Source organism: Tripterygium wilfordii, chromosome 13 (assembly GCF_013401445.1).
Source record: "Tripterygium wilfordii isolate XIE 37 chromosome 13, ASM1340144v1, whole genome shotgun sequence".
Lineage (NCBI taxonomy): Eukaryota > Viridiplantae > Streptophyta > Magnoliopsida > Celastrales > Celastraceae > Tripterygium > Tripterygium wilfordii.
In genome coordinates, this window is record NC_052244.1 from 10,654,039 (window position 1) to 10,677,601 (window position 23,563).

The window sequence follows — 23,563 nt, forward strand, 5'->3', positions numbered from 1 at the left end:
TTCTATGTAATAGCGGGGTTTGTGTTGATACTGTGTATTGTTGGTGCTATCTGGAGGAAAACTAGGAGTTTGTTTTCTTTCTTTTATCTATCTATGTTTAATCTTGCCTAAAGGGAGGAAGTATTATTGATTTTTAAATTGCTTTCTTCTCATCTGGGATTTTTAGACTGTATCAACTTCCTTATTTTGGAGGTGGTCGTGTCTTTGGTCCGAAGGGTTTTTTAAGAGAAGGAAGAAGACAAGTTTCAAAATAGGAAAAAATAAATAAATTTATATATTATTCCCTTCTTGTATGACCAAAATTTAACAGTCGTGGTGGCGGGTCCCTACGCTGCCCTTTTTCCTTCCGAGGAACAGAAATTCTCGAAGGATGGATACTTGTTTAGAACGTTGAGGTACGCTCGTCTCTGCATGGGAGATTAAATTCTTTGAGAATGTTACCCAGCATCTCTCTTCATGGACTGAGGTTCGGCCCTTATTCCGGGCCTGATATGTATATATAAAAAAAACAGTAATTAACACCTTGAAATTAATCAACTAATCCATACAAATCATGTGGTTTGGCCCATGATATGGATGTAATTTTTCACTTTAGGGGACTCGGAATTTGCACTAAATTAGTGTGTCTGAACTTGGCAAACGCATCGTTTTTAGTTTAAACATACATGTTCTAACAAAAAAATGTTTAGTTAAACGGTACATGATGGTATTATTGCATGAATAATGTTTGAGTCCCTCAAAATATGACATCTATTTTACTCCCATTCAATGTAAATTGTTTTTTTTTAAGAAAGACCAATCGACATTTTTTTTAATAATAACAAAATACACTTGTCCCTGCAAGTGAGGCAAGACACAAAAAAACCAACCACTTAAAAGTTGAAAATGAAATCACAATGCAAAAAAAAAAAATAACCGATACATCTTATTTGCATCCCTCATTTTACTAAGTACACCCGATTAATCCTCCAAAAATCCTGATCTATCAACACCCCATTTGACCCTAAAATCATTCTCATGTTCTTCTTCCCCTACCTTCATCGGAGACAGCCCACAAAGACCTCAATTTCTTCGTCAGTGAAGTAGTTGGAACCATCGATCTAGTTGTAGATATCCATGTGTTGTTGTTGATCGTAGCTTTCCGAGTAGGGCTCGCCGGCCCGACTTTTTCAGGCGAAGGCCCGGTATTGATCATCGGGCTTCCAGCCGGGCATGATTGGGAAAATGCAGCCCAAGCCCGGGCCTTGACTATTTTTTTTAAAAAAATTTTGGTTGTTTTTTTGGAGTTTTTAAAAAGATGCATATGTGTGCTATGTAGATATATAAATATGTATATATATGTAGATATATGTGTGATGTAAATACATGCAGAACATACACACACATATCTACACATGCAGAAGTCGGCAGAACATATACACACATATATATACACACATATAACATATATATACACAAACACACAGACATATATATACATATACATGCAGAACATTGATCGGGCCTCCGAACAGGCTTCGAGCTTGGGCTGGGCCAAAATTGGCCCGAGGTATTGGGCTTCGGGTCGGACTTGGCCCCAGAAATGGAACCCAAACCCGATAAATTTTCTGGCCAGGCTAGGCTTTGGCCCCAGGCCAAATGGTGACCCCTATTTCCGAGTCCCAACATCTTCTTCTTCTTCCCAAGTTCCAACATCTCATACCTGCCACAAAGAGTCAAAAAGAAACTCAACAACAATAAAGAATCATACTTTAGTAGTAGAGTTCACGTCGATTTGGGGCAATTGGTCCGATTTACCTGCTTTCTTCAGATATGACTTCGAAAGTGTCGACAGTGAAGAACTCACTGCTTACACACTCAAAGACGAAAATTGGTAGAGTTCACGCCGATTTGGTGTAACTGGTCCTCGCTGAACCTCAACTCGGACTGCTTTATCATCCTCACCAACTTTCAGTCCCTCGCAGTCATCATGGGGAAGTTAGATATGTGTGGATCCAGGAAAGGCGAATCATTATCGGTGAAATTGACCTAGAAGAGAGAATAGACGCGACATAGTAAATAGGGAAAGCAGAAAACGTAGGGTTGTCAAAAAAACCTGAGAAAACCAAACTGACCGCCCGAACCAACCATTTGGTCGGTTTAATTATTTTTCTTTTTCGAAAACCGATCGATTGGTTTTTTTCAAATAAAAAACAGAAATAATTGGTCAGTTTTGAATATTTTATAAAACCGATCGGATAAAACCAACCGACCGTCATAATAAATATTATAATATATATTTATATATATTATTTACTTTACTAGTTATGACTTAATAGACCCAAACTTTGAAATTTATATTAATATATTTAGATAATAAGTATATATTAATATTATATATATATATAATTACATATATATAACTATGCAATTTGGACCATTAATTATTTGATATTAATACGAGAATGAGATATTGAATAGAATGCTTTGCGATTTCAATAGTTTGGTTCAGGTATTGATTTCGATTTTTTTTGGATCTATTTATTCTAAATTTCTTTCTAAATTGAGGTACATGTATGGACTTCGGGTCAACCCTTTTGGCTGAATTCCCCAAACTCTCATCTCACGCATCTCTAGTGTCTCTCCTTGTTACTATCCTCATGAATCATGAGAGTACTTTATAGATTTCATTTGTTTCTCTTTTCCTTTTTTGGTTTCTACAGAAAACAAATTTCGATTCCTGTGAGAGTGCAAGGCATCGAAAGGGTGAAGCTTATTGCAGTGGGGCATTTCTTAATTTGGCTCTTCAAGAGGATGGAACTTTATGGGCTTGGGGTAATAACGAGTATGGACAACTTGGTACCGGGGACACCCAACCAAGATCACATCCTATTCTTGTTCAAGGGCTTGCTGGTCTTAACTTGGTTTGAATCATATTCCTCTTATTGTTTATCAGCTCTTGCCTTTTCTTCTGACAGGCGATTGAAACACACGTCACACAATAGTAAAACTTATTTTCTGTAAAAGGAAAAGTTGTAGGGACTAACTTTGCAATTTTTGATGACTTTGATGTCCATGATGATCTTACTCATTTGGATGTCTCCGATTTCTTTGAGGATCCGGATGGTAAGATTGATCATCTAATAGGAGATGGTAATGTCATCAGAATTATTTAAATATTGTTGGAAATCACTTCCTATAATAGTATATAAAGATGAGAGCATTAAGAGAGATTAAGAGGGAATGCTTTTGTTCTTTTCTTTTGGTGTATATTTATTCATTCCATTACACTCCTATTTATAGTTGTAAACCTCACCTAAATCCACTATATTAAGTTATGGTTTAATACATTTTTGTAGATCTACAAAATTTTTTTTTTTATGAAAATAGATATATGAATCCATAACTGTATTCATAAAAATGTTGTAGATCTATAAACATGTATTAAACCATAACTTAATATAGTGGATTTAGGTGAGATTTACAACTATAGATAGGAGTGTAATGGAATAAAAAATTATACACCAAAAGAGCAGAAGGTAAACATTCTCTCTTAATTCTTTCTTTTCTTTCTATATTTCATTAGTTGAAATTTCTTAGTTCTCTCTAAAGAGACTAATCAAAGTCTGAAGCCCATTTCAACAAAGCCCAAGCCTGGCAAATGTACCTAAGCCCAATAGTATAACATGTACACTCAAATTTCTATCCGTTACTCTCAACGGATCTCTCTGTAACCTACAGTCTACGTACTGTCCTTCTCTGTTCTCTGTACAGCAGTGTCTGTAGCTATATATGTTGTATCAAGTGTTCATACTAAATCAATGAAAATAGTTTCTCACAAACTCTTTATGGTATCGGAGCCTTTGAACTCAAACGAGTTAGGCTTAGTTCACTCACCCAATATGGCTTCTGCTTCCTCTGCTCCCACTACTGTCATTGTTCCTGTATCAGGGTCCTCTTCTTCTTCTACACCATCTTCTGTCTCTGTTTATGCTATAAATCCTATCCAGCTCAAGCTACTCACCACCAACTTCACATCATGGAGATTACATTTTCTTTCTCTATTAAGGGCCTATGGTTTGGTAGGTTATGTTGATGGCACTTTTCCCCGCCCTGAAATACCCACTGCCTCCACAGATGAGGCTACCACCAAACTCTATCACACATGGGTCAGTCAAGACCAATTCATACTTCATGCCCTTGTGGCATCTATTGACGGCACTGTTATGCCGCTTATTGGTGATGTTTCCACCAGCTCTGCAGCATGGGCAAAAGCTCATAAGTTATTTGCAAACTCGTCTCGATCTCGGGTACTACAGCTCAAATCGCAGTTGTCACGATGCCAGAAGGGTGTCAAAAGCATGACTGAATATTTACAGGATGTGAAGTGCTTGGCTGATGAGCTAGCACTCACTTATCACCCCATTCCTCAAGATGATTTGACTCTCTATGTCCTAGATGGTTTGGGTGAAGACTACACTGGGATTGTTGGTTCGATTCGAACTCGTGAAACTCCTTTCACCTTTGAGGAGCTTAAAGACATTCTTGTGGCTCAGGAGGGTTTTATTTCTCGACTTCCCTCCAATGCCACTCCATCTCTTCCTACAACAAATTATCATCACAAAGGACCTAACTCTCACAACCACTCTCAAGGTCGTGGTTCTCACGGTGGTCGTTCTCACTGGAACTCCAACAAATCATCCCAAAACTGGCAGGGAAACAGATCTCCTTCACATTACGGAGGTCGTGGTCGTGGCAAATCTAATCTCATCTGCCAATTATGTGACAGGCCAGGTCATCCAGCCAACAAATGCAGAAAGTTTAAAGTGTTTGCAAACTCCCCATCCCCTTCAGCACACTATGCTACCTCTACTGCTCCACCGCCCTCCGTGTCTCATCATACTCCATCTTGGTTGCTTGACTCCGGTGCCAGCAACAACATGACTAACAACTTATCCAATCTCTCCATTCATTCTGAGTATGACGGTACCGAGGAAGTTCATATTGGCGACGGCTCAGGTTTGCCTATCACACACATTGGCACTACCCACATTCCCACACAATCTCGCACACTTACTGTGAATAACACACTTTGTGTACCTTTAATTCATAAAAACTTGTTATCTGTTCATGAACTTACTAAAAACAATAATATTTATATTGAGTTTCATCCTTCTCATTGTGTCCTCAAGGAGCAGGGTACGGGTCGAATTCTTGCGCTGGGCCGTTGCATTAATGGTCTCTACCATCTTGACAACAAGACTGTCAACTGTTTCACAGCCTCTACCTCTTCTTCAAGTAGCTCCACTACCGTCACCGGATGGCACTATAGGCTGGGTCATCCTTCTCACAAACTATTGTCTACTATTTTAAGTACTCTTAACTTACCATGTACTCGCTTTGGTCCTTCTTCCAATATCCATTGTACCTCATGCCAACTAAATAAAAGTCATAGACAACCTTTTGACAAGTCGACTGTTGTTAGTACATCTCCTCTTCATGTTATTTACAGCGATGTATGGGGCCCTGCTCCCACATCCTCAATTGATGTGTACAAGTACTATGTCATATTTGTGGATCATTTCACAATATACACCTGGCTATTTCCACTCTATCAAAAATCCGATGTTTACTCAGTCTTTCTTCAGTTTCAAAAATTAGTGGAAAAACAATTTCAATCACCCATTCGTACCTTATACACTGACAATGGTGGTGAATTTGTTAAACTAAAATCCTACCTTATTACTGCTGGTATTAGTTGGTTTCAATCCCCTCCCCACACCCCTCAACACGTAGCCGTTGCCGAAAGAAAACATCGACATTTAACTGAAATTGCCCGAACCTTACTCCATTTTGCTCATCTTCCCTACTCACTTTGGTCTTTTGCTTTTCAAGTTGCCACCTACCTCATCAACCGCATGCCTATCTCTCCTACCTCTTCTACCACACCATTTCAAATGTTGTTTAAACAATTACCAAATTATCACAAGTTGCGTGTCTTTGGGTGTAGCTGCTACCCTTGGTTACGGCTGATAGGTGTGATAATACCTATTGTTTTTGGTAGGAATCTCCCCCTCTTAAGCTTCATTTAAATAAATAATGAGTGTATTTATGTTTTGATTTGTATTTTTTTGATAGGTTGATTGCGGTTTGGATGAAAAGTGATGAAAAAAGGGCTGAACTGAAGAAAATGTCCACCGACCATCGTGTGTTCAAATACTTATAACTTTTTGTCACGTTATCGGAATCAAGCGAAATAAAAGGCATTGGAAACTAGACATCTCAAGCTTTCCGTAGACGCTAAAATCGTGCAAATCGGACGTCGTATGGAGATTTTGGAATCATTCCACGCCTAGGCGCAATATTTGTGCACGCCCAGTATCACTTGTGCACGCCCAGTCCAGCGAGTTGGGGCGTGAATTTGAAGTTGTGCACGCCTAGGATTGCGCCTAGGCGTGCGCCTAGGAGTGCGCCTAGGCGTGGTGAGCCTAGGCGTGAATACAACGCGCCTAGGCGCATAAGACAGTTTTTTGGGATGTTTTAATTCGCGAACTTGCCGAGCCGCACGAGACTTTTGAACCTAGAACTGATTTTCTGGGGAGCGAAACCAGAGGGGGAAGGCGATTCTTGGAGCTAGGAGGAGAGATTCTTCAACTCAACTTGGATCTACTCAACTAATTGGGTTTATTCATGATTTTCTCATCTCTCCTTTTGTGTTTTTCTCTCATTATGTGTAACTAAATCTCTTGTGCCAAGGCTAGGTTGAAGCCTTGGGTTTGATGACTTTGTTTATGACTTGATTTACATATATATGAGTTGATTTGGGTATAAATCTTGTGTTTCTATGTTTGATTGCAATTTCTTCATGCTTGTGGTGTTTGGCCAACACCTAGGTTTTTTGGATGAAATTGTTTGGAGAATTTGCTTAGACAATAATATGTCAAGTAGATTATGCTTCTTGAAACACTTGATTATGAATGTGTCTCCCTTTAATTAGGTGACAATTTGTATGAATCCTAATCTCCATAGAACTTCATGAATTCCTATGCATGTTTAGACCAATAGGATGGCTAGAATGTATTTAGGAATATCCGACCTAGACCAATAAGATGGCTAGTAATCGATTTTAGGGAGATTCGACTTAAGTGCGCTAAAACCGACTTAGGTACGGATTCGTTATGCCCGAATTAGCAAATATGTGTGTGAATTTATGTCATTCCAAGTCATTTCCCAAGGGGGATTCCGAAGCCTTGGTGTTCATCTCATATTTGTTAAATCATCTCATTTGCATTAGTTGCATCCTAATTCTAAGAAAATACCAAAAACACTTTGCTCTTTGCTTGTTTTAGTTTAATTACCAAACCAAACAATCTTGAGTTGAATTTTACTTTTGATTGCATTGTCCATATATACATACAAATAGACATTTGGATTAAACATAACACCGTCCCTGTGGATTCGACCCTTGCTTATCATTGTGCTGTAGTCGCCGACTAGTACACTTGCTAGTAAGGTTAATTTAGACCCAACAAGTTTATGGCGCCGTTGCCGGGGACGGTTGCTTATATTTGATCCATTCTTGTTTATATACATAGATACTTACATACTTAGTTTAGCTCTTTCTTACTTGATAATTAGTGATCCTTATACTTTTCTTTCTTGTTTGTAGTTCATGCAAGGAAGGCGTTCTCAAGATACAGAAATTCTTCCTGTCGATCTAGACTTGGAACGTGCACGAAGGAACAAGAGAGACAAGGATTTTCTTGAGGAGAAATCTTCCACTCGTTCTATCTCTCCTCCTATATCCAGCTCTAGTTCATCTAGTGACAACATTTTGGGAGAACATTCTGAACAGGAGAGCATGGCTGAGAATCGTGAGGAAGTTGGCAATAATGCCAACAATGCAAATGCTCCGGTCACAATCATGGACTACTCTATGCCACAATTCTCTACTAGACAATCTTGCATCATATTACCAACCATTCCGCCAAATCTATCTTATGAGCTTAAATGTCATGTGATTAACATGCTCCCATCATTCTCAGGAGCGGAAAATCAAGATGCTAGTGATCACATTGATAATTTTCTGGAAATTTGTGGCACTCAAAAAATTCAAGGCATATCTGAAGAATTCATACGGTTGAAGCTTTTTCCTTTTTCTCTTAAGGAAAGTGCTAAGATCTGGTTCAAGACTTTGCCACCAAATTCTATCACTTCTTGGGATCAACTTTCTGCTAAGTTTATTCAGAAGTTCTATACTCAGTCAAGGACACAGAGGCTTCGGGATCAGATTTTCCATTTCAGATAGAACAAGGGAGAACCACTTTTTAAGGCTTGGGAGCGATATAAAACTTTATTGATTGGTTGCCCACATCATCAATTCTTGCCATGGCAGATTATATCATACTTTTACCAACATCTGGCTGATGAATGCCGCCATAGGTTAGATGCAGCTGCTGGAGGAAATATTATGGCTAAGGAACCGACTGAAGCCAATGAAATTATTGAGACTGTGGTAGCAAATTCCTCACAATGGGATAATCGTGATCTTGATGCTCCTAGACACATGGTTTATGAGGCTAATGCTTCAAATTCAGAGATGGCGTCTGTGGCTAGGAAATTGGATGCGGTAGTAACTTTGCTGAGCAGAAATTTGGAGCCTTGTGGCATTTGTGGAGGCACCGATCATCCTACTCATGTATGTTCTAGAAGTGGGACATTTCCTGAAGCTGAAGTTAATGCAGTTCAACCTTTTCATAGGCAGCAGAATGATCCATTTTCTCACACATATAACCCAGGATGGAAGAATCACCCAAATTTCTCCTATGCTTCATCCCAGAATTTCAATCAAGGGCCCAGACCTTGGCAAGCTCCACGACAAGGACCACCTTCTCAAGATGCAAAGAAGTCTGCTATGGAGGACCTTATCACCCAACTTGCTCAATCACAAGTCACAATGCAGCATTCCCAAGCAGAGATGAGCAATTCAATGACTCAGTTGCAACAAACTGTTTCCAGCAATACTCAGTCCATCGCAAAGCTTGAAATGCAAGTAGGACAACTTGCTCAGGCTTTGAGTGAAAGACAACCGGGAAAGCTTCCAAGTCAACCTGAGGTAAATCCTAAACAGCATGAAGATGCTAATGCTATTACTGTCTTGCGAAGTGGGAAAAAGGTGGACAACAAGATTGAATATAAAGGGCTTGATGGTGAGAGTCATGATGAACCTACAGTGGTGGTACCGAGTGCTCCCACCACACCTCATGTTGAGAAGGAAAAGCCGGAAGAAGAGGTTATTCCAACAGTGCCTTTTCCATCTCGTCTTGCACCGGCTAAAAAACACAAGTATAATCGGGACATTTTTGAAGTTTTGAAGAAAGTAGAGATTAATATTCCACTTATTGAGGCAATTAAGTCTATTCCCGCATATGCAAAATTTTTGAAGGAGTTGTGCACTAACAAAAGAAAGATTGGTGATCATGAAGAAGTATTTCTCTCCGAAGAGACAAGTGCTATTTTACAAAAGAAGCTCCCACCCAAATTAAAAGATCCGGGTAGCTTTACCATTCCTTGTATTATTGGAGAGAAAGAAATTGAAAAAGCCTTGATGGATCTTGGTGCGAGTGTGAATATCATGCCTTATTCTGTTTACACTACATTGAAGATCGGTGAGTTGAAACCAACATCAGTCACTCTCCAATTAGCGGATCGCTCTTTAGTGCATCCTTTTGGGCTAGTTGAAGATGTTCTAGTGAAGGTGGGAGAGTTTGTTATTCCGGTGGATTTTCTAGTGCTTGATATGGAGGGTGAACCTAATCCGGGAAAAGATGTACCAATCATTCTAGGCCGCGGTTTTATGGCAACCACCAACACCATCATTGATGTCAAGATGGGAGTTCTCACTATGACAGTTTTTGATAAAACTATTCAGTTTCGGCTCTTTGAGGCCATGAGACATTCTAATGATTCAAAGACTTGTTTTTCGGTGGATGTGGTGGATAGAAGAGTCGACATGGAGCTGCATAGAAATGATAAAACCATTGCTTTGGAAGCTTTTCTAGTGGGAGATATTGAGAGGACTCTGGACAATGATACTCAAGAAGTTGTAAACATGTTTGAGGCTTCTCCTAGTTATCAACACAAGTGGCGTCCGACCTTTGAAAATTTGAGGGACTCTCCAAATCTTGAGAAGCTAGTACCATCTATAGTGAGTCCGCCAGAGCTAGAGTTGAAGCCTTTGCCCGCACATTTGCGATATGCATTCTTAGGTAACTCTAAAACTCTTCCTGTTATTATTTCTTCTAATCTTTCTCTCTTGGAAGAAGAGAAATTGCTCCGTGTTCTCAGGGAATACAAGAGTGCAATTGGGTGGACCATTGCGGATATTCGTGGCATTAGCCCCTCTGTGTGCATGCATCGCATTTTGATGGAGGACGGAACTAAAGCCACTAGAGAGGGACAAAGAAGATTAAATCCAAACATGAAAGAAGTTGTCCGGAGTGAGATTTTGAAGCTCTTGGATGTTGGCGTTATTTATCCTATTTCTGATTCCAAATGGGTGAGTCCAGTCCATCTTGTGCCGAAGAAATCTGGGATTACTATCGAAGCTAATGAGAACAATGTGCTTATTCCTACTCGGAAGGTCACGGGATGGCGAGTTTGTATTGATTATCGGAAACTGAATTTAGCTACCCGAAAAGATCACTTCCCATTACCTTTTATTGATCTGATGCTTGAGAGACTGGCAGGGCATGAGTATTATTGCTTCCTGGATGGTTATTCTGGTTATAACCAAATTGCCATTGCTCCCGAAGATCAAGACAAGACTACTTTCACTTGTCCATTTGGAACATTTGCTTACCGTCGGATGCCTTTTGGCTTATGCAATGCTCCTGCAACATTTCAGCGTTGCATGATAAGCATCTTCTCTGACATGGTGGAGCGTTTTATTGAGATATTTATGGATGATTTTTCTGTCTTTGGGTCAAGTTTTGACAATTGCCTTCAAAATCTATCTATTGTGTTGAGGAGATGTGAAGAAACCAATTTGGTGCTAAATTGGGAAAAATGCCACTTTATGGTGCAACGAGGAAATGTGTTGGGGCATATTATCTCCAAAAATGGGATTGAAGTTGATCCGGCAAAGATTGAGCTTATATCGAAGCTTCCTCCTCCGATTAATGTGAAAGGAATTCGTTCTTTTCTGGGACATGCAGGGTTCTATAGGAGGTTCATTCAAGATTTTTCTAAAATTGCTAGGCCTTTATGCAACCTTTTGGCCAAAGATGCAGTTTTTCTATTCGATGAAGCTTGTATGAGGGCATTCAATTTGTTGAAAGAGAAACTTACTACCGCTCCAATTATGATGCCTCCGGATTTTTCTTTGCCATTTGAAATTATGTGCGATGCTTCTGACTTTGCCATTGGAGCAGTGCTTTGTCAACGAGTTGACAAGAAGTCTCATGTTATATATTATTCAAGCCAAACACTCAATGATGCTCAAGTCAATTATACCACCACCGAGAAAGAGTTGTTGGCCATTGTTTTTGCCTTGGACAAGTTTCGTCAATATTTAGCATGCTCTAAAGTGATTGTCTACTCTGACCATGCAGCATTGCGGTATTTATTGTCAAAGAAAGACTCCAAGCCACGGCTCATTCGTTGGGTACTGCTTCTCCAAGAGTTTGATTTGGAGATTCGGGATAAAAAGGGGTGTGAGAATGTAGTTGCTGATCATCTCTCTCGGCTCGCTATCAAGGAAAACGGTGAAAGAGATATGGATTTCAATGAGACCTTTCCAGATGAGCATTTATTTGAGGTCGAGGAGGTTCCTTGGTATGCAGATATCGTTAATTATCTGGTAAGCCGGAAGTTACCTCCGGGCATGACCACACATGAGAAAAATAAGTTTCTCTCCTCCATCAAATATTACTATTGGGATGATCCTTATTTATTCAGATGTTGTCCTGATCAGATTATCAGACGATGTATTCCGGTTAATGAGCAAGAAAGTGTTCTTCACTTTTGCCACTCTCATGTGTGTGGAGGGCATTTTGGGGGGAAGAAAACTTCTGCCAAGGTACTTCAATGTGGATTTTATTGGCCCTCTCTGTTCAAAGATGCTCATTCTTTCTGTTTGACGTGTGATCGATGCCAACGAACCGGGAATATTTCAGCAAGAGATCAAATGCCATTGAACAACATATTGACTATTGAGCTATTTGATGTGTGGGGGATTGACTTCATGGGTCCATTCCCCAATTCCCATGGAAATCTATATATTTTGGTGGCGGTTGATTATGTGAGTAAATGGGTTGAAGCTCTACCGTGCAAAACCAATGATCATGGTGTGGTTTTGCATTTCTTGAAAAATATGATCTTTGCAAGGTTTGGAACTCCAAGAGCTATTATTAGTGATGGTGGATCGCATTTTTGCAACAAGTACTTTGAGAAGTTGATGAAAAAATGTGGGGTAACTCACAAGGTTGCTACACCTTACCACCCGCAAACGAGTGGCCAGGTGGAGATATCGAACCGGGAGATCAAACATATTCTTGAGAAGACGGTTTCTTCTAGTAGAAAGGACTGGAGTATTAAGCTTAATGATGCTCTTTGGGCTTATCGGACTGCTTTTAAGACTCCTATTGGCATGTCTCCTTACCGGTTAGTCTTTGGGAAGCCTTGTCATTTACCGGTAGAGCTGCAACATCGAGCATACTGGGCAATCAAGGTTTTGAACTTTGATCTCCAGGAAGCTGGCAATATGAGGAAGCTCCAACTTAATGAGCTTGATGAGCTGCGGAATGACTCCTATGAGAATGCTAAAATCTACAAGGAAAAGACCAAACTCTTTCATGATAAACATATCTCAAGGAAGGTATTTGAACCAGGTCAAAAAGTCTTGCTGTATAATGCTCGCCTTCGATTTTTTCCGGGAAAGCTTCGATCAAGGTGGAGTGGTCCGTATGAGGTGATTAAAGTTCTTCCTTATGGCTCTGTATTTATCAAGGACCCTCGCACAAGTTTTGAGCAGCAAGTAAATGGTCACCGCCTCAAGCCCTATTTTGAGACCTCTTTTGATATGGAAAAGTACAAGTTACGCTTGGAAGATCCTCCATCCCTTTGAAGATCTTAGCACCGCCACGTCTGGCTGAAGACATTAAACTTAGCGCTATTTGGGAGGCAACCCAATGCAGTATATCCTTTTGTGTATCCTTTTCTTCTTTATCATTCTATTTTTATTGGCAAAAATTTTGTGTGGATGTTAGTTTGCATGTGCTGAAATCTGGCTGCAGGAAAATTGAAATTTCTGGGCAATATGTTACAGCCAGACCACGCCTAGGCGCAACTTATCACAACGCCTAGGCGTGGCCAATCCACGCCTGGGCGTGTCTATTTTAAAAAAAAAAAAAAAAAAAAATTTATCACCACGCCTAGGCGTGGACAATCCACGCCTGGGCGTGTCTATATTAAAAAAAAAAAAAAAAAAAAAAAAAAAAACTCTTCATTATATACCACACAATCTGTACACAGTCACATACCCACGCCGAGCTTTCTCTCTACCGCGTGCCTAGGCGCACCTCTCCAATCCTCGCCTAAGCGACAATCTAAGCGCATCAGGTATGTAATAGTTTCTTCCACTTCTTTTTTTTTTTGTGATCTTTGCGTTCTATGCTTGCTCTATTCCAAGCAAGATTTGAAGTGAGAGAATTGCAAAGTTTGGCAATGGCATCTCCTAATTTTTGGGAGTTTAGGGCTAAAGTATGGGATATCTTGGTTGATTCTCTCATTCTGAGTCATGTAGGACATATTGGTTGCCTGATCTGCTGTTTTTGTGTACAAAGTGTGGGATTTGGTGCTTGAAGCTCGGGTTGCCATGGCAAACCGTGCGTGTTGGGGAAGAAGGGACCACGCCTAGGCGTGGTTCCCTCACGCCTAGGCGTGACTTCGCCTAGTGCGAGTTCGCCTAGGCGTGGTTCACTCACGCCTAGGCATCACTCACGCCTAGGCGTGAGTTCGCCTTATCTCATACCATCTTTTTCATCTTTCTGTGCAGTATTGCGTTAATGATTATCCCTGCTATTCTTAATTGTTTTACATTGCTTTTGCAGTAATTATGCCGCGTCAAAAGCTAGTGGCATCCATGCGCAAGAAGCGCACTTCTCAGTTCACAACACCTCAGCCACCTCCTGCAACAGAGGGGTCTACTTCCGGAGCTGCCACTGATTACTTTGACATTGCTACTCTTGTGCCGGAGGTATATTTATCTGCTGATCTGTTGAACAAGGTTGGGGTAAGAAGTGAGCCTTTCGGCCGGCTCCGCCACTTTTGTTCTTTCATTGCTACCCCGGATGTTTCTTCTGCTGCTGATGTTCCGGTCTATCCAAGCCTGGTGCGTGCATTCTATCGCACCGTGGAAGCAACAGGGCCTGGCCTCTACCAAGCTATATTGCCTTCCGGGATGATTACTTTTTCTGCTGCTGATGTTAGTGCCAGTATTGGACATCCTACTTCCCAGCCTCCTGATAGTGGTTTCCAGCCACCTATTCCTTCTGCCCAGCTGGAGGATCATGAGTGGATGGTCCAACATTTTACTGGTCGGCGGGGAAAATTTGTTCGGAAATCTGCTCTTCCGCAGGTTATGTATCTTGTGGACCGGCTAGTGCATGGTAACTTATGGCCAACTGGGCACCAGAGTGAGAGGAGGGATGAGGCATTGGAGATTCTTTATTGTATCTGGACTGGTACTTGGTTTGATCTTGGCCACTATTATATTCAGTCCTTTTTGGCTATCCGTAGGAGCGTGGAGGACTCCAAAGTCAAGGTGAAGAGGCTCTTTCTGCCGCGGATCATCACTCGCTTGCTGACATATCTCCAGGTGCTACCTCTGACTCTGCAGTCTGTCTCTCTTCCCATGGAGGCGTATGATTTGAGCAACTGGCGTATTAGTATAGCTCGTATTCGCTCTGCCCCTGCTGGGAGAGCTCGATATGCTCCGGGTGTGCAGCAGTTTGCGGAGGAGGACGAGGATGACGAGGAGGAGGATACCGCTCCGAGTGATGCCGATGCTGCTGATCATGATACTCGGATCAAGGAGATGAGCGACCAGCTGACTCGTCTTGAGCACACTTTCCAGTCTCATGCTGAGTATGTCCAGCAGCAGTTCCAGACTCAGGGTCAGCAGATTACTGATGTCCTATCCATGCTCCAGGAGATGCGGCGCGACAAAAATCTCACTTATGTTCGCTGCAAGACCTCTGGTGGACCCACTCAGTAGTTTCCCCTGCAGGTTGTATTGTTCTACGCTTGTCATCCATTTTATTTTGTCCCGATTATTCCTCTCTTATGCTTTGAGGACAAAGCTTGTTCTAACAGTGGGGTGGTTGGGTAGTCTTATTTTATGCTGCTGTTATTAAGGTCAAGTACTATGGATGATGCCCTCTTATTTTCTGTTAATCTGTGCGTGGATGGACTCCCTTATGTTTCATATTTAAGTTGCGAACCCATCTTGTCCCCTTATATGCTTGAGGAATCATTGATGCCTACTTGATTATTTACGAAATTGATTCACTTGCATTGAAATGTAGTGGGGTATGACTTGGTTGGATATATGTGTTGAATGTGGATTTTCTCTTAGTTGAGCTAGAACATCATTTCAGTAATATCATTGGCACTAGTTATTTGTATACAAGTAAAAAAAAAAAAAAAAAAAAAAAAAAAAAAAAGCTTGAAAATGATGAAAATCATGTTCCGCTCATGTGTTTTTGCTGAGTAACCGGGGCTCTTGTCTAACCAACTTGAGTTTCGCGTAAAAAGGTGAGGCAGTCATGATGAACATACTAGGCCTGCTTAACTTCGAAACCTTGTCAACTCGAGAAATTGATCCGAGGGGTGCTTTGTCACCTAATGCCCTAAACCTACTGGTTGGGAGTCATTGGTTGAGAACTCGCTACATGGGTTGACTAGAAAGTTTAATGGAGTGAGCATTGCACGGTTCTAGATAAAAAAAAAAGAGAAAACCTTTAGACAGAGTAGTATGTATATAAATAAATGTGCCTTGGTATCATTGTTTGGTTGTTCTTGGGATTCTTGGAATGTGACTATGTTTAGCATGTATAAACTCTTGGAAGCCACATTTTTATGCATTTCCTCTTAGCACTGCATGCCATCTAAAAAAAAAAAAAAAAAAATATTTAATTGAGTAGGCTGAAAATTTTCCATGAGTATATCATGCGGATGAAGTGTGGGGTGTTTGATATCTTGAGACTGAAACGTTTGTGGGTGTCGTTCTTGTAAGCCCTCAGGAGACACAACTCCTCCACTAGGGACACCTAGGGGTTTAAAGGCTTGTTGCATATGCTAAATGCAACCGCGATTCCTGCGTTAGTGAGTTAAGATGTTAGTGGTACATGTACTTAATCTAGTTTTACTTGAGGACAAGTAAGGTTTAAGTGTGGGGTGTTTGATAGGTGTGATAATACCTATTGTTTTTGGTAGGAATCTCCCCCTCTTAAGCTTCATTTAAATAAATAATGAGTGTATTTATGTTTTGATTTGTATTTTTTGATAGGTTGATTGCGGTTTGGATGAAAAGTGATGAAAAAAGGGCTGAACTGAAGAAAATGTCCACCGACCTTCGTGTGTTCAAATACTTATAACTTTTTGTCACGTTATCGGAATCAAGCGAAATAAAAGGCATTGGAAACTAGACATCTCAAGCTTTCCGTAGACGCTAAAATAGTGCAAATCGGACGTCGTATGGAGATTTTGGAATCATTCCACGCCTAGGCGCAATATTTGTGCACGCCCAGTATCACTTGTGCACGCCCAGTCCAGCGAGTTGGGGCGTGAATTTGAAGTTGTGCACGCCTAGGATTGCGCCTAGGCAGCGCCTAGGCGTGCGCCTAGGCGTGGTGCGCCTAGGCGTGAATACAACGCGCCTAGGCGCACAAGACAGTTTTTTGGGATGTTTTAATTCGCGAACTTGCCGAGCCGCACGAGACTTTTGAACCTAGAACTGATTTTCTGGGGAGCGAAACCAGAGGGGGAAGGCGATTCTTGGAGCTAGGAGGAGAGATTCTTCAGCTCAACTTGGATCTACTCAACTAATTGGGTTTATTCATGATTTTCTCATCTCTCCTTTTGTGTTTTTCTCTCATTATGTGTAACTAAATCTCTTGTGCCAAGGCTAGGTTGAAGCCTTGGGTTTGATGACTTTGTTTATGACTTGATTTACATATATATGAGTTGATTTGGGTATAAATCTTGTGTTTCTATGTTTGATTGCAATTTCTTCATGCTTGTGGTGTTTGGCCAACACCTAGGTTTTTTGGATGAAATTGTTTGGAGAATTTGCTTAGACAATAATATGTCAAGTAGATTATGCTTCTTGAAACACTTGATTATGAATGTTTCTCCCTTTAATTAGGTGACAATTTGTATGAATCCTAATCTCCATAGAACTTCATGAATTCCTATGCATGTTTAGACCAATAGGATGGCTAGAATGTATTTAGGAATATCCGACCTAGACCAATAAGATGGCTAGTAATCGATTTTAGGGAGATTTGACTTAAGTGCGCTAAAACCGACTTAGGTACGGATTCGTTATGCCCGAATTAGCAAATATGTGTGTGAATTTATGTCATTCCAAGTCATTTTCCAAGGGGGATTCCGAAGCCTTGGTGTTCATCTCATATTTGTTAAATCATCTCATTTGCATTAGTTGCATCCTAATTCTAAGAAAATACCAAAAACACTTTGCTCTTTGCTTGTTTTAGTTTAATTACCAAACCAAACAATCTTGAGTTGAATTTTACTTTTGATTGCATTGTCCATATATACATACAAATAGACATTTGGATTAAACATAACACCGTCCCTGTGGATTCGACCCTTGCTTATCATTGTGCTGTAGTCGCCGACTAGTACACTTGCTAGTAAGGTTAATTTAGACCCAACAACGGCCGTATACCAAGCACAAGCTAGAACCTAGATCCAAGCAATGCTTATTTCTTGGTTACTCCAACTCACAGAGTGCTTACAAGTGCTTTGACCCTCTCACCAAAAGGCTCTATATGTCCCGACATGTTGTTTTCAATGAGTCACATCTTCCTGGCTTTTCTGAGTCTCCACCTTCTACTTTTCATCCTATTCCTAGTGTCCCAGCTCCTACTTCAATTAATGCTCCCCTAGTTACACTTCAACCCCACCACTCCACTCTCTCTTCAGTCCCGTGTCCTCCAAGTCCTCAATTTCCTCTCTAACTCTCCAGATGTGTGTCCCTCACCTCTTCCCACTCCATCACTCTCGTCCCCACCAATTACAGCTGAACCTCCTCCATCACCTAACCCACCTCCTCGATCCCACTCTATGCGAACCCGTTCCATGAACAATATATACAAACCTAAATCTCTTAATCTTGCAACCACCCACTCCTTACCTGTGTCTCTTGAACCACGTTCTGTAGCCATAGCTTTACAACAGCCTTGTTGGAAGGCAGCTATGCAAGCAGAATATGATGCTCTCATGCAACACAAAACCTGGACTCTTGTACCTGCAAAACCACATATCAAGCCTATTGGGTCTAAATGGATATTTCGTACTAAATATAACCCAAATGGGACGATTGCTAGACACAAAGCTCGTTTAGTAGCCCAAGGCTACACACAAAGGCCTGGCATTGATTATAGCAATACATTTAGTCCAGTAATTAAGCCTACTACTGTTCGTACTGTGCTCTCTCTTGCAGTTTCTCAACGGTGGCCTCTCCAGCATTTGGATGTCAACAATGCATTCCTCCATGGAACTCTCACTGAAACTGTCTTTATGCGTCAACCAAAAGGGTTCGAAGATCCTCAACACCCAACCCACATGTGCAAACTGCACAAATCCATTTATGGCCTTAAGCAAGCCCCCCGGGCTTGGTATACAGCTCTTCGCAACAGCTTGCTCGGATTGGGGTTGAAAAACTCTTTGGCAGACACCTCCCTTTTTGTTCTCAAAGAGCACACTCATCTTATGTACATTTTAGTGTATGTTGATGATCTTATTCTAACCAGCTCTAGTACTCTTCTTCTCCATAGGATCACTGCTGCCTTGGCGTTGACTTTTTCCATCAAGGATCTCGGTGATCTCTCTTATTTCCTTGGTGTCGAAGTCATTCGTACCTCTAGTGGACTGTTTCTCTCTCAGCGAAAGTATATTCGTGATCTTCTTGAACGAACTGATATGGAAGGGGCCAAACCAGTCAAAACTCCACTACCTGCCCATTTTACTACCACCGCTACTGACGGCATCCCTCTCTCTAACCCTACTTTGTATCGTCAAGCCGTTGGACGCCTTCAATATCTAAGCCTTACAAGACCTGACGTATGTTTTGCCGTTAACCGATTAGCTCAATTCATGAACAGGCCAACAGATGTCCATTTCACGCTTCTCAAAAGGGTTCTCCGCTATTTGAAAGGAACCTTCACCTATGGCATTACTATCAAAGCTTCTTCGCCTATCCTTCATGCCTACACCGACTCCGATTGGGCTGGCAATCCAGATAATCGATCATCAACCTCTGCTTACATTGTCTTCCTTGGTTCAACTCCAATTTCTTGGCGTTCCCAAAAGCAGCGTGCCATCGCCCGATCCTCTACCGAAGCTGAATATCGTGCTCTTGCCTCTACTGCCTCAGAAGTTGTATGGATCCAACATCTGCTTAGGGACCTCCACTGGCCTGTTACTTACTCTCCCACCATCAGATGTGACAATCAGGGAGCAGCAAACTGAAGTCTAAATCCTGTCTTGCATTCCCGCATGAAACACATTGCTGTAGATCTCCACTTTGTCCGTGCTCTGGTCAACAATGGAACCATTGCCGTTCATAAAATTCACACCTCTGATCAGCTCGCAGATTTGCTAACAAAATCCATGTTGAAGCCCTCCTTTCTCCGTCTTCGCACCAAAATAGGTGTCCTTGATGGGCCACCAATTTTGCGGGAAGGTAAAGAGACTAATCAAAGTCTGAAGCCCATTTCAACAAAGCCCAAGCCTGGCAAATGTACCTAAGCCCAATAGTATAACATGTACACTCAAATTTCTATCCGTTACTCTCAACGGATCTCTCTGTAACCTACCGTCTACGTACTGTCCTTCTCTGTTCTCTGTACAGCAGAGTCTGTAGCTATATATGTTGTATCAAGTGTTCATACTAAATCAATGAAAATAGTTTCTCACAAACTCTTTACTCTCTTTTCTTTCTGTATTGATTAGTTGGAATTGCTTTCTATGCTATTATAGTAAGTGATTTACAATACAATTTTATGTATATAATTTTTTTGGGTTGGTGGGGGGTGACTCCTTGTTTGGTTAGCTTCTGTGTTTCAAGAACAAGTTAAGGTAATCTGTTCTCAGAAAGTCAAAACAATATGATCTAAAGTAAAACTGGACAAGTGCGACCAAATTTTGTCTGCTGAATCTGGAACTGAATGCGGTTGGTTCATTTATTGTACCTTGCCTTGACTACTGCACTCTTTTTTTTCAATGTGACAAACCATATAGGGATTTAAGCTGCATTTGGTAAATTTCTTTGAAGACTTGAGACCATATTGCCTTTCGGGTGCACCTGAAATAATTGAAGAATGGTTTTAGGCAGGTCAGGAAAGGGGATGAGAAGGTTTTTGTCACTTATCTGTGCGTTAGGATGTCATAACTGTTATTTTGATCCGATCCATGGGGTTTTTGCTCACTTTGCTGTGGATCAAACTTTTTTGGTTCTATATATATGTCCTCCTGTTTTATTGGTCTGGAATTTATGGCATGAACTCCTTTTGGGCTCTATTTCAAATTTTGCTGATCTTTAATTTTGGTTACTGAAGTATGGTTAGATTGGTGATGCTCTGGTGGTTGCTTTGTGTTTTGATGGCTATAGCATAAGAAATATACTTCTACTACTAGTTCATGTCCCTGAGGCATTTTTTTGTTTTATGGACTTCTATGTCGATATTGCTGCTGGAGGATGGCATTCAACTGCGTTGACTGATGATGGAGAGCTATGCATACTTTTAATGTGGGCACTAACTGCTTACAGCCCATTATTTTAGCCAGCAAGTGTTATTTGACACACCACTTATGGAAACTATTGTCCCCTTGTCAGATAAACTCTAAGGCCTGTGGGAAGCAAAAAGCGCTCGCCTAGGTGCACCCTCTGCGCCTGGACCAAGAGCAAGGCAATGATCTTGCAAAGGCAACGCCTAGGCGTGCGTCTGTCATCAGGCGCTAGGTGCACAAGCGCAGCACCTGATGACTTTAGGGGCATATATGTAAAGAAGAGAGGAGCTGCTGCAATCTGTCTTTTTTACTTAGGCTAAGTCCAAGTGTTCTTTTAGCCAGTCAACTTAATTCAAACTTTTATTATTATTTTCAATCATCTCAACTAACAGTTGAGAAACAGTAACTTCAAATACATGTCTATTTGTTTGGCTCGGTACTCAGTAGCCGTTGTCACCTGATGAATTACAATTAATAAAAATACTACTATCTTTTTTCCTTCTTCTTCTTGAATTTCTCATTGAAGTTGAGTCCACCTTGTATAAAAACATACAGGAATGCTTTGATTTGTGAACTGATTATGTAATTGTGGTCTCCTGTAAATAGTGGTGTTGCCAAGTAGTTTTTGGCTTGTATCTTAGTTTACTCCTGCAACTAAAATAGATGGAAACCTGGTTAAACATCTTGCATTGGCTCGCTTCTAACCCTTTTAACATATGATTGATTTTATTTCAAATCCAGGTGTCTCGAGATGGGACTCATTTGGTCGCTTTGACACTAGATGGACGAATGTTTTCTGTACGTATATTTAACATGTATTATATACTATTTGTATGGGAGTCGAATGGAATTGAATTCCAGACATAAATGGAATAGTGAGCCACCAGACATTAATGTCTTTAATTCTGCTTCCCTTGTTCTGTGCTTGGTGTTTTCAACTGGAAAGTTTCAATTAGCATCATAATGGGATGAGCTATTCTTGCAATTTGAAATAAGTTTTTTTCTGGCTAGCCAAAGTATCATGTACCCAATGAGGTTGGCCAGCAGCGCTGGTTTTGACTCAAAATGTAGACTAATTTATTTATTAAGGTTTTATTTATGTGATATATGAACAGATGCATATAGTGTGTTTCTTCACCTACATGAAATCCATACAAAAGTGTGCTTGAAAACAAATTACACAAACCATTATCTGGCTCCATCAGCAGATTCTGCAACCACAAACCAAAGCATAAATGTACAGGACGACTCTCTTTTAGGCTATGGTCTGAGTATCAGTCGTTTGAGGTTCATGGGTTGTGTCTGTGCCACCACCGCGGCCACGGTAGTTGCTGCTGTAACTCCGGTAATACGGCCTGTATCTGCTGTAGAACATTCCAGCATGAAGCACCCCTATGTATAGCAGTTGACTCACCATTGCTATTACGATCAATGCTTCTAATACTTGCTGCAAATCAAGTCACAATGTCCTGTTTAATCAACTACCATACTTGGTTGTTAAGCCAGAAATTGAACGAATAAGAATCTCAAATAGATACAAAGATTTTGAGAACATCTAATTAGCTACTTTATAATAGGGATCCCATCCCAACAGTTGGTATCCTAGTTATCTTAGTTATCCCAGCTCCTGAGTCGTACGACTCAGCAGGTAGTTAGGATAACTGAGATATCAATTGCTGAGATTTTCATCATTTTCGGAAGGTAATTCAAGGCTTCCATGAGATTCAAAAAATTATTACCAGTGGCTTTCCTCTATGCCCTCCTAATATGATCTCCTTGCACCCAAGTCTGCATCAACAGTTAATCATGTCCCAAGTAAGAAATTCTCATATAATACTGCTGTGTATATGAAGTTAGGATTGGATGTAATACCCAAAAGCTAGAGCAATAAGAGCCCAAGAAATGTTTCCCAAAGAAGATGCTTCAGCCAAACTCCCACTTCCCCAAGCATAAAAATGCATGATCCCAGTTATCACTGAGCAAGCCCCAATCACTCCAGCTATTAACCCAAACATCAATACAAAGGTTGTTGTTGGATTAACACCCAGATCTGTGCACAAAACAGGCTTTCAATCTTTACACATTTTGAAAGCCAAAGAAGAAGTAATATTAACAAAAGCCAGAACAAGGAATTGAACCAGAGAAGAGAGACATACGTGGGTTATTCTGTTCAACGTCGATGTATATGTCAAGAGAACATCCAGCTAGTACAACAATGATGAGATAAACCACCAAGTTCACTGCTAAAAGAAGACCCATAAAGTCCCTACCATCTCTTCCAACCGCCATTACTAGAATTCACTCAATAATCACTTCAATCTACACTGAGAGAAGCAAAAGACAAGGGGGTGTGTGTTTGTTGAAGGGTACAGTGCCTTCTGGATAATTTCCTCAATTTGGACCCATTCGATTCAAGAAAGCACATTGACATTTCTGGCTGTCTCTGAGGTCAGTTTTATCTTCTATTGTTGCACCTCTTTACATTTTCTCTACAAATTTGCAGTTGCTGACTAAACTAATGGACAAAGACAATAAATGGGGTTGT

At 40.8% G+C, this 23,563-nt stretch overlaps 1 protein-coding gene across 1 annotated transcript; it reads right to left on the reverse strand.

The window, feature by feature from the left end:
* Positions 1-22,086: 22,086 nt before the first annotated feature.
* LOC120012066 (membrane protein PM19L-like) lies at positions 22,087-23,558 on the reverse strand. Its single transcript, XM_038863311.1, has 4 exons — positions 23,175-23,558; positions 22,891-23,068; positions 22,758-22,806; positions 22,087-22,465 (listed from the first exon to the last, which is right to left on the reverse strand). Exons 1-4 carry the CDS (start codon positions 23,305-23,307, stop codon positions 22,274-22,276), a joined length of 552 nt encoding a protein of 183 aa, XP_038719239.1. The 5' UTR covers positions 23,308-23,558; the 3' UTR covers positions 22,087-22,273.
* Between the last annotated feature and the right edge of the window lie 5 nt (positions 23,559-23,563).

Coding starts and splice junctions, on each gene's coding strand:
- LOC120012066 (XM_038863311.1), bottom strand. CDS start 23,307: ATGGCGGTTGGAAGAGATGGTAGGGACTTTATGGGTCTTCTTTTAGCA. Junction 23,069..23,174: donor CGTTGAACAGAATAACCCAC/GTATGTCTCTCT, acceptor TTTTGTGCACAG/ATCTGGGTGTTAATCCAACA. Junction 22,807..22,890: donor CTTATTGCTCTAGCTTTTGG/GTATTACATCCA, acceptor CTGTTGATGCAG/ACTTGGGTGCAAGGAGATCA.